Source organism: Neoarius graeffei, chromosome 3 (assembly GCF_027579695.1).
Source record: "Neoarius graeffei isolate fNeoGra1 chromosome 3, fNeoGra1.pri, whole genome shotgun sequence".
NCBI lineage: Eukaryota > Metazoa > Chordata > Actinopteri > Siluriformes > Ariidae > Neoarius > Neoarius graeffei.
Genome location: NC_083571.1, coordinates 102887944 through 102903866, shown reverse-complemented (window position 1 = coordinate 102903866; position 15923 = coordinate 102887944). Strand labels below are relative to the sequence as shown.

At 42.6% G+C, this 15923-nt stretch overlaps 1 protein-coding gene across 1 annotated transcript; it reads left to right on the top strand.

Moving 5' to 3' along the window:
- Positions 1-379: 379 nt before the first annotated feature.
- Positions 380-15249, top strand: LOC132883790 (leukocyte elastase inhibitor-like). Its single transcript, XM_060917803.1, has 7 exons — positions 380-478; positions 1926-2112; positions 2852-2989; positions 4260-4377; positions 4498-4640; positions 4751-4918; positions 14417-15249. The coding sequence occupies exons 2-7, from the start codon at positions 1945-1947 to the stop codon at positions 14825-14827; spliced, it is 1146 nt and encodes a 381-aa protein (XP_060773786.1). The 5' UTR covers positions 380-478; positions 1926-1944; the 3' UTR covers positions 14828-15249.
- Positions 15250-15923: the final 674 nt, after the last annotated feature.

The following is a 15923-nucleotide window of genomic DNA, read 5'->3' as shown; positions in this document are numbered from 1 at the left end:
AACCGGAGCACCCGGAGGAAACCCACACAGACACAGGGAGAACATGCAAACTCCACACAGAAAGGCCCTCATCGGCTGCTGGGCTCGAACCCAGGACCTTCTTGTTGTGAGGCGACAGTGCTAACCACTACACCACTGTGCCGCCCCATTGAGGAGAACAAAATAGGAAAAAAACCCATGGCCTAGTCTTATTTCTTTCTCTGCTCCAAGTTTAAATTTGATAATAACCTATTGTGTAAGCTATGAAAAGCATTTCCCTATGACTGTTTTCTTTGTGTGAGGAACATAAACATGCTCCACTTCAGCAATTCATTTTTCTTCTTTCCTGCTTTTCCCCTCCACTATTGCTCCTCCCTTATAGCATCTGGAGCCTCCTCTCTTCCACTTCCGTATCACTGTATGGCTTTCGGGTGTACTGCATTACAACAGCTGCTTGTGTGTCTGCTGCATTCTGACTATTCATCCCGAGTTTCCATATGTGAGTACTACAAAATTCAGATCTCTCCAGATTTCTAGGTTGCATTTGATTAGAGCAGATCCGACATTTCTAGGAGTTGCATGTGACAGGATTTGCATCGTGTAAACTTCCATTGTTCTGCATTCAGCTTACATAAGCCATGACTTAGTGTGTGCTTTCTGTAAATACATTTAATATCCAAAAACTGTTTTATAAGTGGTGAGACTTGGGACAGTTTATATTCCCATCAATTAATTTCAACCAGTCAGGTTTGAGATTACATCAGAAGTTAGATGTTGCCCCTTCCAGTAACTGACTTCCTTTAGAGCCGCTGGACACTGCAGTAAGATTTGTGCAGTTCAATATTTTTGTCAACCAAAACTTGCATTTTCTACTTCAGTCCACCTCTATTCTGTGGTATAATGTATGCTGTGAATTCAGGATTTATTAGGAATTAAAATATGTAGCATAGAGTTGCCATATTATTTATTAAACCTAAATTCTGGAGGAAAAACATTTAAGGATTTTTTTTGTTCTAAATTGCCAGATGGGGAGAGTTGTTTAAAAATGCTTGTTAAAAATGTGGGCGTGTCCCTGCATGAGGCTTGAGCTTATTTCATTCCGTCTTGAGAATGGAATTGTTTTGTCTCATCAGGTTTTGTGTAAACTGACATTTGTCTATCGCTGCACCAGCAGTGTGTGTTTATACAGTTCATATATTACAAGTTTTGAAAATAAATAAAAATCAAACATGTCGGCAGAGGTAAGTTATTTTTGCTCCATATCTCCCCTCAATTCCCCCCCCCCCCAAAAAAAAAAAAGACAGAAAACAAAGCCAGTAGGTCAGTACATGTGGCAAGCTGAGAAACTAATGTTGTGGTCATTGGGTATAGTAAATCCTCTCTAATGCAATATGAATGTGACACAACCTGCAAAGAATTTCACACAATCTACAAAAGGTGAAAACCTGTCCCAAGTCTCCCTGCTCTCTCATCATCATCATCATAATAATAAAAGCACGGTGGTGCAGTGGTTAGCACTGTCACCTCACAGCAAGAAGGTTCTGGGTTCGAGCCCGGTGGCCTTTCTGTGTGGAGTTTGCATGTTCTCCCTCTGTCTGCGTGGGTTTCCTCCAGGTGCTCCGGTTTCCCCCACAGTCCAGAGACATGCAGGTTTGGCTAATTGGTGGCTCTAAATTGAGTGTGAATGATTGTTTGTCTCGATGTGTCAGCCCTGTGATGATTTGACAACTTGCCCAGGGTGTACCCCACCTCTTGCCCATAGTCAGCTGGGATAGGCTCCAGCTTCCCCGCGACCCTGCACAGGATAAACAGTTACGGATAATGGATGGATGGATAATAATAATAATAATAATAATGTTTCGTGAGTTTTCAGCCATAACATGCACGGATTTTGGTGTTGTGCACCACATTGCACAATTCACATAATTGTGTGTGTTATGCATTAGATTCATCCAGACATCAAAGATGGAGAATTTGAGCCACGCTAATAGCGCCTTTGCCCTGGACCTGTATCGGGCCATAAGCAGCAATAACCCGGATGGAAACTTGTTCTTTTCCCCACTGAGTATCAGTGCTGCACTCAGTATGGTCTACTTAGGAGCCCGAGGAGCTACTGCTGAGGAAATGGCTAAGGTATGAGAGCTTATCTTAAAAACATAGGCAACATAAAACCAGGACTGGAACGTGTGAACAAAACGTCCAAATTGTAACGATATTGTGACATAATGTGGTTTCTAAATACCTTGTATTAAGTCACAATGCTGAAAATTTTATGTGATGGTGAAAGCTTGTTATTCTTGGTCAAATCACAAAATGATGTTTGTTTGTTGGATCATATGAATGATGTGATACTTCAAACCCCCATTAAATCCCTAGCCAGCCTATCTGAGATTGGTCAGTATAATAAAGTGTTTTTAAGATTTCTGTAACACCACAGTTACTATATACTCAATATTGTGATAAGAGCTAATGAATTATAGAATATACAGCCCGAGATAAAACTTTGTGTATGTGCAAACCCCCATAAAGTTTATAGCTTGACAATGAACTTTATACTCAAGCAAATTTGCGTCCCCGTTTCCAGGGAGTATCACAGTGAAATGAAACCACACCTGTTCAGACATGCAATAAACCACGTGTTGTTACTCAGTCTGTTTTTCATTTAATATTAAATTTTCTTGAGGGATGTTAAACATGTCAAATGTAATCTTTAAGCACCTTTGATTATCATAGCATTGTATTTTCTTCACTTTGTTTTTTTTTAGATTAATGCCTGAGGTGTATTTAAGGACTGTTAAGAAATTTTCACACATACACATAATGGAACTCTGTCCTGTTTCTGGAGATTTCCTGATTCTGTTGCTCATTGCAGGTTTTGTCCTTCAGTTCAATCCCTAATGTTCACACCCACTTCAAGACCCTCAGCTCTGCAATTAACAGCCCCAAAGCCTCCTACATCCTCCGACTGGCCAACAGGCTTTATGGAGAGAAGACTTTCCATTTCTTGTCTGTAAGATTTCCAAAACTGTTTGTTTATTTTGGTTTGGTTTTGTTACAAAAATATGGTTTGGATCACTGATCTGTCAGTAAAGGATAAAATAGGTTCTAGAGGTTCACCGATTGATAACACCAATTCTTAACATACTGTGAGGTGACAAAAAATAAAAATGCAGTGCTACATTGTTCAGCAACCCAAAACTATTTAAGCAGTTTTCAAAGCCATACCTCTAGCTACTACTAGAGGTTCTGAGAGTAGTTTTGTTTTGTTTTTTCCTCACTTTGCAAATCCAGAAAACACCTACGGTAGTGCCATTTGACTGGCGTTGCAAGCAACTATCCACATCTGAAGTTGGTGAAAATACAGTATGTGTAGCTTCGTTTGCGACACCAAATTCTGAATTTCAACTCCTGAACTCTGCTTTCGGGGCCATATGTAAATGCACCCCTGGCCAGACTGCCTTGCCCTGTGGGATTTGCCCCTGGGCTGGTGGGCAACTTAATGACTGTCACAGAAGTCCAGGAAATGAGTTCTAGAGCCCATAGTATGGGGGCCTTGTTCACTCACACACACAGTGCTGGCCTTTTTGCAGGGGCTACTGAATAGTATCTGATCCCATCTACCTCCTCAGATTATACAAGGGCAGCGGCTGTCCATTGCTAGCACATAATTAGGAGGCATAGAAATGCAGATGGGCTGCAATTTCCTAATGAAGCGCCTTGCACAGTAAGGTAAGACAAACGATGACGTGTCCCCATCGTGTTGTCTCTCTGGATCTTCAGACCTGATGCCAAGTGGTGCACAGAAGTGCCACAGACCTGATGGGCATGGGAGTTGCCCTGCAGTTACAACTGACTTGCCAAGTGATGCCATCCATTAGCCATTTGAGTGGCCCTTCTGCATGCCATCTGGTGGTGTGCCATTGACCCTGTTGGGTTCATCTGCCACACTGCACCAAAAAGTGCCCTGCTGCCAGCGCCTTATTGGTGATGTACTGTTTAACCCATAGCTGGAACCCAGGCAGGTCCAGGTCAGAGCGGATCTGGGAGCAATGGTGATTAAGGGGTAACTCCAATTTCTCCAATACTCAAGATGTCCTGAACCTGAGACTCACCACCGGTTGCAATTTAAAGTCATACCCAAGACTATCAAGGTCAACACCTAAACTAAAATACAATTTTTTGTATTGTGATATCTGGAGCAAATCTGAAACGAGACAGATTTTACTCAGGTGTTTGTACGGGGGAAATGTGTCCTGAGTATGTTGTACTTTTTGTTGCAGGAATTTTTGGACTCTACTCAGAAGTTGTATCAAGCTGATATGCAGGCAGTAGACTTCATTGGATCATCAGAAGAGTCACGGAAGCTCATCAACCACTGGGTGGAAGAGAAGACTGAGGGTAAGAGCCAAATCCATTTAGAGACATAAATATTCTCTCAAAATCTACACCATAATGCACATCATGCAACAGCTGTGTTTAAGACCATGTTCAGGTCTTCAATGTTGTCTTCGATTTTAGGTAAAATCAAAGACATTCTGCAGCCAGGGATGGTCACAGCAATGACTCGACTTGCCTTGGTGAACGCTATTTATTTCAAAGGAAAATGGAAAGATGTGTTTAATACTGAAGACACTAAAGAGATGCCCTTTAAGATAAATAAGGTGGAAGTCACATAATTCACGTTTGCTTTATAATACTTCAGTCTTCATAATCCAGTTTCTCTGTATAGTTAAATGTTGCTCATGACTGTTTGTGTATGTATGTTTGTTAGAATGAGACAAAACCAGTGCAAATGATGTACAAGAAGAAGAAATTCCTCTTCAAGTACATTGATGAGTACAAGCTGCAGGTTCTGGATTTACCCTATGTAGAGGAAGAACTCAGCATGGTGGTGCTTTTGCCTGAGGAGTCTCAGGATGGCTCAGACTCCCTTCAGACGGTCCGCACAAACATCCTCAAGATTTTGTCTTTTTTTCCTTCTAATTAATAATGATCTGCAGATAAACAAAATCTATTTAAAAAAAAAACAATTTTACATCTAATTGAAATTCAAACTGCCTATAGACCCCTTAAGGTGGCATGGTTGTGTAGTGGTTAGCACTATCACCTCACAGCAAGATGGTTCTGGGTTCGAGCCCAGTGGCCACCGGGGGCCATTCTGTGTGAAGTCTGCATGTTCTCCCTGTGTCTGCATGGGTTTCCTCCAGTTTCCCCCACAGTCCAAAGACATGCAGGTTAGGTTAACTGGTGTCTCTAAATTGTCTGTGGGTGTGAATGTGAGTGTGAATGGTTGAGTGGAGAAAACCTCTATAATAATCCAGTAGAAGACAACGTGAAACCACTGCTGTAATGTTCCCGAGGAAAAAAGCTCTACTTTGATGGCTGAAGCCGTCAAAGCGGCCACGTTACTGTAGTGATATACCAAAATGGATGGATAGACCCCTTGCACTGATGTCACATTTAAGTTAGCAACCATTGCTACCCTAGACCTGGGGGATGAGCGAACTTTGTTTTCATACTGTAGCCAAGCGAAGATGTTCGATGTCTGTTGCTGTTGTCTGAAGAAAACTACAGCTAAAAAAGCTCTACTACTGGATTACATAATCTTAGTCCGAAAGAAGCGAAGGATAGACATATATGGAAATTAGAGTTTATTAGTGATTCTGAGCCAGACAAAATTCCTCAAAATGATTGGAGTGATGGTGCAGATTTGTGGCCTAGCATTAGCTACATGTTGGAATATACCTTCTTTTTCCCAAAGAGTCCTGACACGGGAGAACAGTCAGCCTGAAAAAGAGAGGAGTAGTTCTTATGCCGCTTTTCCACTACAAACGCGGCTGAGCCGTGCCGTGCTGAGTCGAGCTGAGTCGAGCTGAGCGGGGCTGTTGGAGTTGCATTTCGACTACAACCGCGCTGAACCGTGCTGGCTGGAAGTGGGTGGACACATTGGGTGGAGTTAGCGAAAGTGGGTGGACGTCACGTGATGTTGTTAAGCAGCGCAAACAGTGACATCAGTGACAGTGGCGGAACAAGTCAGAGCCGGGCCGGGGGCGGGGCAAATGACCGGGCCCTTTATTAAAGCTTATCATAACATCATTTTAGGCTACAAAATGTCCACAACCAATTTCAACACTACCGGGTGCAACTATGTTATTTAGTACATCAAGTCCTTCAAACGAACATGTAATTCAGAAACAAAAAACATTAGGATACTGTACATGGCTCATAATAAAACATCAATAGCCTATACTGCGCACATTATTTGAAGGGCATACGAATGAGCGCTCAGAGGTTGCAACGGTGACAGGAAGAGTCAGAAATAAAAGGAGGGCGGTGCAAACCTCACTGAATGCACTGTGTTTACCAATTTCAACACTACGGGGTGCAACTATGTTATTTTGTACATTAAGTCCTTCAAACGAACATGTAACTCAGAAACAAAAAAACATTAGGCGACATACTGTACATGGCTCATAATAAAACATCAATAGCCTACTGCGCGCATTATTTGAAGGGCATACGACGAGCCTTGCGCTCCGCGAACTCGTCCACGATGCTCTGTATGTCACTGATTCAGTGATCTTTTAAGCGGTAGTCTCACGACCCGAATAGTAAACAATAAACATGGAGGACATGGAGTCGTTAGTGTTGCTGGTCTTGGTGCTGTGGCTTGTTGTCACCGACAACGCGGACAGATACTGGCAAGAGCGTATAGATGAGGCGAGGCGCATAAGGCTTCAGAAATTCTCGTAATTCGTAATTATTCTTCTTCCGGGTTTGCGGTGTTTACAGATCCCAGCGCGCTCGCGGGGCATGTGTGGGCATGTGAGGACACTCCTCCTCACCAATCAGTGCACAGGGGAGTGTCTGCTCACGCCCCCAGCCTCACTCGGCACGGCTTGGCTCGCTTCAGCCCCACTCCAAAACCGTGCGAGTTTTAGGGGCTAAGCAGGGCTGAAACGAGCTGAGTCGTGCTGGTTTTTGGTAGTCGAAACGCGAGCCGTGTCGGGCTGAAGTGAGCTGAAGCGAGCTGAAGTGAGCTGAAAAAGGGTAGTGGAAAAGGGCCATATGTTACTTCAATCCCCAAATAATTTTTTTTTTTTACTAGGGAAATTTTAAAAGGGAAGTTATCCAGAAGTGTCAGAGCACTCATGTGGATTGGTATTAGGACACTTTTTAGACCAATTAATTCGAGATCCTGATAATGTCCCAAATAGATTAATTTTATCTAAAAGTGTTGGAATATGACTTCAGGCTATGTTACATACAGGAGAATATGATCTGCATACATTGATATTTTATTATTGGACTCTGGAGTAGTGTATCCATGTATCTGAGGATCTAATCTAATACTTTGGGCTAAAGGATCAATAGTAAGAGCAAAGATCAAGGGGGATAGGGGACACCCCTGTCTTGTCCCTCTATGCAAATTAAACGAAGGTGATATTAAATGATTTGTCAAAATTTGCGCTGATGGACTTCTGTAAATTAGTTTAATCATGGATGTGTTGTAATTGCTAAGATTATACCTATTAAGAACTTCAAATAGATACTTCCACTCAATTTGATCAAACAGGATTCTCTGTATCCAGCCCAAGTATGGCCAAATCTGTAGATGATTCTTTTTTGGTATATATAATATTAAAGATGTGCCAGAGATTGAAAAAGGAGTTTCAATTAGGGATAAAACCTGTCTGATCTATGTGTATTAATTTGCCTCATAATGGACTTAACCTATTGGCCAGCACCTTAGCAAACAATTTTGCTTCGACATTGCGTCATGAGATAGGACGGTAAAAACTTACTTCCTGAAGATCCTTCCCTTTCTTTTCTTTTTTTAAAATTATAAATTACTGTAATCACAGCCTCAGTAAAAGTACCGGTAGTGGGTAAGCAACCATTGGTCTGAGCATATCCAAATGTTTTTAGTAAGGAGATATAATTTTGCTAAACGCTTTGTACAATTCCCCCGGCAGACCATCTGGACCAGGTCTTTTATTATTCTTTAGTGAGGCAATAGTGCTCTGCACTTCTGCAATTGTAAGTTCCGAATTTAAAGTATCACAATCTTCTTTGTTTAGTCTAGGAAGGTCACATTTGTCCAGGAATGTATTAATCGTTGCCAGTTCTGGAGAGGTTTTTGAGGTGTATAGATCAGTCTAGAATTCAAGAAATCTTTTGTTTATATCTTTTATAATTTGTGAGTATTGTATTATTGCTAGCTTTCATCATATGAATTGTTCTATCATTTTCAATTTTCCTAAGCTGCCTGGCTAATAATTTGTGGGGCTTTTCACCAAATTCAAAGTACTTTTGTCTGACATAAAGGAATGCTTTTTTTATTTTTGCAGATGTAATTTTGTTGTAGTTGTATTTTAATGTTGCCATTCGTCTATGGAGGGGGATTGGGCATTTTGTTTATCAAGTGATTTGATCTGATCCTCTAATTCTTTTAATTTTGACCTGTTTTCTTTCTTCCTCAAGGCTTCAAACAAAATTGTTGGCATCCATCAGTCATGTCGACTATGGTATCGTGCTTTGGGTGGTACAATGTCGGCTGTGACTGTAGAGGCCGATTCTCGAGGTACAGTCTCGCCCACAGGTTGGGCAGACATGGTTGTTGTTAGACTGCTCCTTCTGGGCTGCTGCTGCTGCTGTATCCTTCTCCTCTGTCTACTTTCAGCAGACTGATGTGCCAGGGTTTCTTCATGCTCTCGAAGGCCTTGTCTGACGTGGTGCTTCCAAAGCAGTTCTGTCGAGGGCAAGGGTCTCCCATGACTAGAGGTTAAACCTGAGGGCTTTGAGATCACGCTTGCAGATGTCCTTGTAATGCAGCTTTGGTCTGCCTGTTGGGTGTTTGCTGCTAATCAGTTCTCCATAGAGGAGGTCCTTTGGGATGCGCCCATCGTCCATGCAAACCAGATGACCAAGCCATCTCATCCTTCGCTGCTTCTAGAGGCAGTACATGCTGGAGATTCCTGCCCTCTCAAGAACCGCTTGGTTGCTGACTTTGTCCCTCCAGGTGATCTTGAGGATCCTTCGAAGGCAGCGCATGTGGAAGGTGTTTAGTCGCTTTTCTTGGGCTGCTTTTAGGGTCCACGTCTCACTTGCGTATAGGAGAGTACTCACCACGCATGCCCTGTAGATCTGCACCTTGGTCTTCTTCATCAGCTTTCTGTTTGTCCAGGCTCTCTTATTCAGGCGAGACATGGTGGTAGCTGCTTTGCCAATTCGATGGTTCAGTTCATTCTCCAGGGATAGGTTGTCAGCTATCATTGACCCCAGGGAAGTGAACTCATGGACTACTTCAAGTGCATAGTCTCCAATGCTGATATTCAGTGTTGCATCTGCACCTTGTCCCATGACTTGTGTTTTCTTGGTGGTAATGGTGAGTCCATATTGCTCACAGGCTTCGCTGAAGAAGTTCATCATCCTCTGGAGTTTGAGGGCTGAGTGAGTGGTTATGGCAGCATCGTCGGCAAAGAGAAAGTCTCGGAGGCACCTCTGCTTGACTCTAGGTCTTCGGATGGGAAAGGGTAAACAAGTTCCCATCTGACCGTGTTCTTAAGTACACGCCATCAGTTGAAGAGCCAAAAGCATGCTTGAGAAGCAATGAGAAAAATATGCTGAAGAGAGTTGGAGCCAGCATGCACCCCTGTTTCACGCTGCTACAGATGGTGAAGGGTTCTGAGGTTGAGCCATCAAAGACAACTGTGCCTTTTGTGTTGGTGTGAAATGACTTGATGATGCTGTGGAGTTTGGGTGGGCATCCAATCTTCTCCAGGATCTGGAAAAGACCATCCCGGCTGACAAGGTCGAAGCCCTTGGTAAGATCGATGAAGGCGATAAAGAGCAGTTTTTGTTGCTCTCTGCACTGCGACTCAGGGTACACCCTCTCTGCGATCACTCGGAGTCTTCTCAGTACCACTCTAGCGAAGAGCTTGCCAACAATGCTGAGCAGAGAAATCCCACGATAGTTGTTGCAATTGCTACGGTCACTTTTGTTTTTGTAGAGAGTCACAATGTTGCAGTCTCTCATGTCCAGAGGTACCTGACCTTCATTCCAGCAGAGGCGCAGTATCTCCAGGGGCTCTAGGCGAGCAGTGTTGCTGAGGCACTTCAAGATCTCTGCAAGGATGTTGTCTTCTCTGGGAGTTTTTCCAGACGAAATGGCCTTCAATGCTTCGTTCAGTTCATCAAGATCTGGTTCTCTATCCAAGTTGTCCAGGACAGGAAGGCTTTCTATGGCATTCATGGCTTCAGCTGAGATGGAGTTTTCTATGGAGTAGAGTTCAGAGTAGTGCTCAACCCAGCGATGCACAGGACCGAGATTGCTCTCGGACCAACGCAAAAGAAGTGGGGCGCGCTTCTTTTGCATTGGTCCGATAGCAGTCTTGATCCCATTGTACATTTCTCTGATGTTGCCCGTGTCCGCAGCATCTTGGATCCTCTTGCATAGGTTGAGCCAATATCGATTACCGCATTGCCTGGCTGTTGACTGCATTCTGCTTCGGGCAGATCTCAAACTTTCCATATTCTTCTGGATTGGGTTGCTTTTGTAGATGATCAGGGTTTCCCTCTTCTCTTCAATAAGGGGCATAAGGATTTCTGAGGAGGCTTCAGACCCATCAGCAGTTCTGGCTGTCTTTTTTCCAAAAACTGACATGGCTACTTGGTAGATGGAGTCTCGAAAGTGAGCCCATTTCTGTGGTGTGTTGCCCAAGCGTGGGTTTTCTCGGCTGTTAAGTAGGGCTTGATTGAATTCCTCTACTCTTTCCTGGATGCGAGTCTTCCCTGTGTCAATATGGGGTCTTCCGGGTTCCTTGGACTGGTAAATCTTCTTTGCCCAGAGCTTGACCATGCTTCCTACAAGCGAGTGATCTGTGTCACACTCTGCACTCTGGTATCTGTGAGTCACTCTGATGTTTGAGAAGCTGCTAGGTCTGGTGATAATCAAGTCGAGCTGATGCCAGTGTTTGGAGCAGGGGTGACACCAGGAGACCCAGTGTTGTGGCTTGGTGTTGAAGAAGGTGTTTTTTTTATACAGAGGCTTTGGTGACAGCAGAATTCCAACAGGCACTAGCCGTTTTCATTTGCCTTACCGACTCAAAAATGGCCCAGGCAAGATGGCCAGGAATCATGGTCCGCGCCAACTCCGGTGTTGAAGTCACCAAGGATAAACAGGGCCTCGTTTCTGGGGATTCTTTCAACCACAGTGCTGAGGTCGTCATAAAACCCATCCTTTATTTTGCCACTAGAGATAAGTGTTGGTGCATATGCACTAATGAGGTGTGCAGGTCCAGCTGAGGTGTGGAGCTGTAGAAAGAGGATCCTCTCTGATCCTTCAGTAGGTGGTATGATGGAATTCAACAAGGTGTTGCGGATGGCAAAGCCAACTCCGTGTTTTTGTCTCTTCTATTGCTTTCCCTTGCCAGAATAAGGTGAAGTTCTTCTCTCTCAAGGATTCCAGCAGATTCCAGCAGCCTCATCTCTTGCAATGCAACAATGTCCATCTTCAGGTGGCTAAGCTCCAAGTCAATGACCGCGGTCTTGCGAGCATAATCCACAAACTCGAGGTCGTCAGTCAGGCCTCAATCAAGTGATTTGATCTGATCCTCTAATTCTTTTAATTTTGACCCATTTTCTTTCCTCCTCGAGGCTTCAAACAAACTTGCACTACCTCTTACATAGTCTTTGAATGCCTCCCAAACGATAGATGGGGAGGTCTCCGGGATATTGTTTGTTTCAAAGTATAAATATATCTGAGCTCTTAAGTATTCACAAAATTTATTTTCGGTTAGTAATTGTGGATTCATTCTCCAAAAAGTAGGTGGTTTATCTATATGGTCTAAACAAAAAGAAAAGGTTAGAGGACTGTGGTCTGATATCACAATGCTGTGATATTTTATATGTACTGTAAAGGGAATGAGCCTGGTATCCACTAAATAATAATCTATCCTGCTTTAAGAATTATGGACTGATGGGGGGGGGGAGTATTCCCTACATGAGGGGTTCATAATTCTCCATATGTCCAAAAATGTTTGTATTTTTAATGAACGTGTTTAGAAATTCAGATGGGGTATTTCTTGGGAGCTTCTTTATAGAGGACCTATCAAGATATGTGTCCAAGACAGTGTTGAAGTCCCCGTCCCCTATTATCAACTGTGTCTGTGAAATGTCTGGTATCAAAGGATATCTCTTTTGAAAAAATATGGGACTGCCCATGTTAGGGGCATATACATTAACAAAAGTGAAGGTGTTATGAATCTCCCCAGTTACAATAATGTAGTGGCTTTCTTTATCTGCAATTGTTTTTTTCTGCAAAAAGGGCAGGCCTTTTCTTAATAGAATGGCTGTACCTCTTGCTTTAAATGTAAAATTTGAATGATACACCTCTCCTATCCATTTAGCTTTCAACCCATCATGTGAGTTGTTTTTTTAAATGCATTTCCTGCAGAAACATTATGTCCGAAGCCAGAGAATTTAGGTGAGTCAGAACTTTTCCTCTTTTAACAGGGTTATTCACTCCATGTACATTCCAATTTGAAAATGAGAACCTTACTCCCTCCAGTGGAGTTATTTACATTACTGTGCATCAGCTAATCATAACCAACAGAAAATTCCCAACAGCACAACTATCAGAAAGTTAAGTTTGAGTAAATGGTCTCCCTGTCCATCTTCCACGATCCAGAAAACCTACCTTCTATGCAAGGTCAACCTGTTCCCCATAACCAAAAAAAAAAAAAGAACAGAACTACTCTGGCCAATTCTAACTAAGTATGGCACAAGCTTTCTTAAGGAAGTACTTAAAACTAAACTGTAAACATACATTACTTCTCTTCACCTTCAGATGGGCTGTTGTAAAAGTGCAACTAAATTAAATAGCCTGGTGACTCCAAAAGCTGAATAAGTGAAAAGTGGAAGAAGAAAGAAACAAAAAACATTAAATAAAAACATAAAGACAAGTTTGTTCCCAATTTAAGGGTAGAGCCATTAATTCTTGATGGAGTGGCAAAAGGTGGACATACAAATATACATTCCTACCCATGTATTATTTTTATTACATACACCACGCCACCCCTTTTCTTAGTGTTTAGTTTGGTATTATAATAGTAGAAGTGGATTTTTGAGTCAAGAAGAACCAGATAATGCCTCATAAGGTCATTAACTCAGTAAACAAGGTATATCAAATGAGTGGCATGAACAAGAAACAGAGTTCACCAGGTGTAACATTCAACTGGGCACAAAACTAATTTTAACTAAGAAATGAACAAGACAGAATTAGAATTTGGCTCAAAATAAGATATTCACCAGGATTTACCTCTCCCATAACGTTTAACCTGGCAGCTTGTTAACCAGTCATTAACATAAACAGCCTTACAAATAAGTTGTCTTTGCCAATATCGCATCATGTTACTGTGTTAGCATAGTCACTAAGGCCGGCAAGCTAGTAGCCAGGTGTACCGAGTGCTGTGTCTTACTTTCCAACCTCAAGGGCGGTTTACATCTCCTCCTGCCTTGATGTAGTCGCTTCTGATGCAGAAAGATGTGCAGCATACTTCTCAGCTTTGCTGGGGTCGGTGAAGGAGATCTGGGTGTCATCATGGGTTATCAGTAGCCTTGCAGGGTAGAGTATGCCATATTTGATGCCATGTATCTTCCGTAGTATTTCCCTGGTGGGATTGAACAGTGCTGTCCGTTTTGCCACAGTGGGGGATAGTCCGGGAAAATTTGAATATGTGTGCCCTCATTGAATACGTGGAGCTGCCTCACCGCTGTAGCCTTACGTAGGATGTCCTCGAGCACATGATAGTGTAGCCTCAAAATGAATGGCCTAGGTGGCTCATTAGATTCAGGTCGCTTGCGGAGGATCCGATGTGCTCCATCAATGAGGGGCTTCTCGTTGAGGGAGAGAAGGTCTTGAAGGAGTTTAGCAATAAAATCTCTTGGTGTCAAACCTTCCTTTCCCTCAGGGATCCCAAATTTGCTTCTCTTTAACATTTTTCTTGATAGCAGGGAGACGGTAATACATTTGATCTATTTCTTGATTTGCACAGCCAAAAACAGTGCAAAAATGAACAGATTAAGCCTTGCTTACATGAAAGACGGTGTCTGTTTGACCCCCAGGTTAAACTATCACGTGATGTGTGACATCATATGCAAGGGGTCTGTTAGCATGCACAATCCTATAAACACTCACTGGATTGTATGTTGGCTGCTGGCAGTCAGGATCTATCTACCTGCTAAAATTGCTGTCTGACCTATTCAATCATTATGTTGTTTCATTTTATGTTTTTGTCTCATTGATGCTTTCACATGAGCTCTTTTGTCTTGTATGACAATACTATGATTTTTATGGCAGTAAATGATTCCTCTACCAAAACTGTTCCACCATAGTCTAACACCTGACAGTGTCTGTGTGTTTCTTGCTTCACAGCTGGAGACTGAAATAACAGTGGACAAACTGCTTGAGTGGACAAATCCAGAAAAGATGACCAGGTGGAATGACATCAACGTCCATCTGCCAAAATTCAAGCTGGAAGAGCAGTACTCTTTGACGGATACACTGAATAAGATGGGCATGAGCTCTTTGTTTCAGGCCAATGTTGCAGATCTTACAGGCATGAGCAGCCAAGGAGGACTTTTTGTGTCGTCGGTGGCCCACAAAGCTTTTGTGGAGGTTAATGAGGAAGGCACAGAGGCAGCAGCGGCCACAGTTGTAATGATAAGAACATTATGCTGGACACCAGAGAAGAACTTCATGGCAGACCACCCCTTCCTATTCTTCATCAGACACAACCCCACGAAAAGCATCCTGTTCTTTGGGAGATTCAGAGGCCCACAGTAGATATATACTGTACAATGCCAAGAAAAACAATGCTTGTTTGAAAGTCTGTTTTTGTATCAATAAAAATAGATGATATGCACAAAAAATGTGTTAAATGTGTTTTGAAATGCAGAGAGGTTGCTTGTAAGTAAAGTGCATTGATTTTATATACTGACTATATTCCATCAGCACAGAAACAGAAAGAATAAAAGAAACCTGTTGAAATGCAAACATGTACAGTTCCATGATAGAATTGTTGTAGTACAACTACTACAAACTTCCTGAAGGGCTAAAGGAATGAGCTTAATGCAAGTTTATCTTATTTCTTTAGCAATTTAGATTTTTAAGCATATATTTGTTTAGGCTTACAAATATGGCATTTTTTGTTCCGGTCCCAAGTCTCCCTGCTCTTCAATAATAATAAAGTTCTGGGTTCAAATCCAGTGACCGACAGTGGCTTTTCTGTGTGGAGTTTGCATGTTCTCCTCTGTGGTTGGTTGAAGAGAGCAACTGGACTTGCTTGACGATTCTTGAAAACGTTTTGCCTCTCATCCTAAAGGCATCCTGAGTTCTGTCTGACTACTAGGGAGTATCCAGTATTTATCCTCTCATGGATCATCATAGAATCCGAATCAGAAAACAGGCAGACATCTTAACCAGAGAGGATCGTTCATTTTTGTCAACCTGGAACGACCTTCATTGAACAGAGGTGGGTGTCTATGACATCTTTTATCAGCCATCTTCAATGCAGCCATCAGCATTCTGATTCGGATTCTATGATGATCCATGAGAGGATAAATACTGGATACTCCCTAGTAGTCAGACAGAACTGAGGATGCCTTTAGGATGAGAGGCGAAACATTTTCAAGAATCGTCAAGCAAGTCCAGTTGCTCTCTTCAACCAACCACAGATTACTATGTCCCTGGACGACTGAGTTTCTTCACAGACATGTTCTCCTCTGTGTGGGTTTCCTCCGGGTGCTCTGGTTTCCCCCACAGTCCAAAGACATGCAGGTTCGGCTAATTGGTGGCTCTAATTTGATTGTAGGGTTGAATTTGAGTGTGAATGGTTGTTTGTCTCTTCATGTATGTTTCAGCCCTGTGATGATCTGGTGAC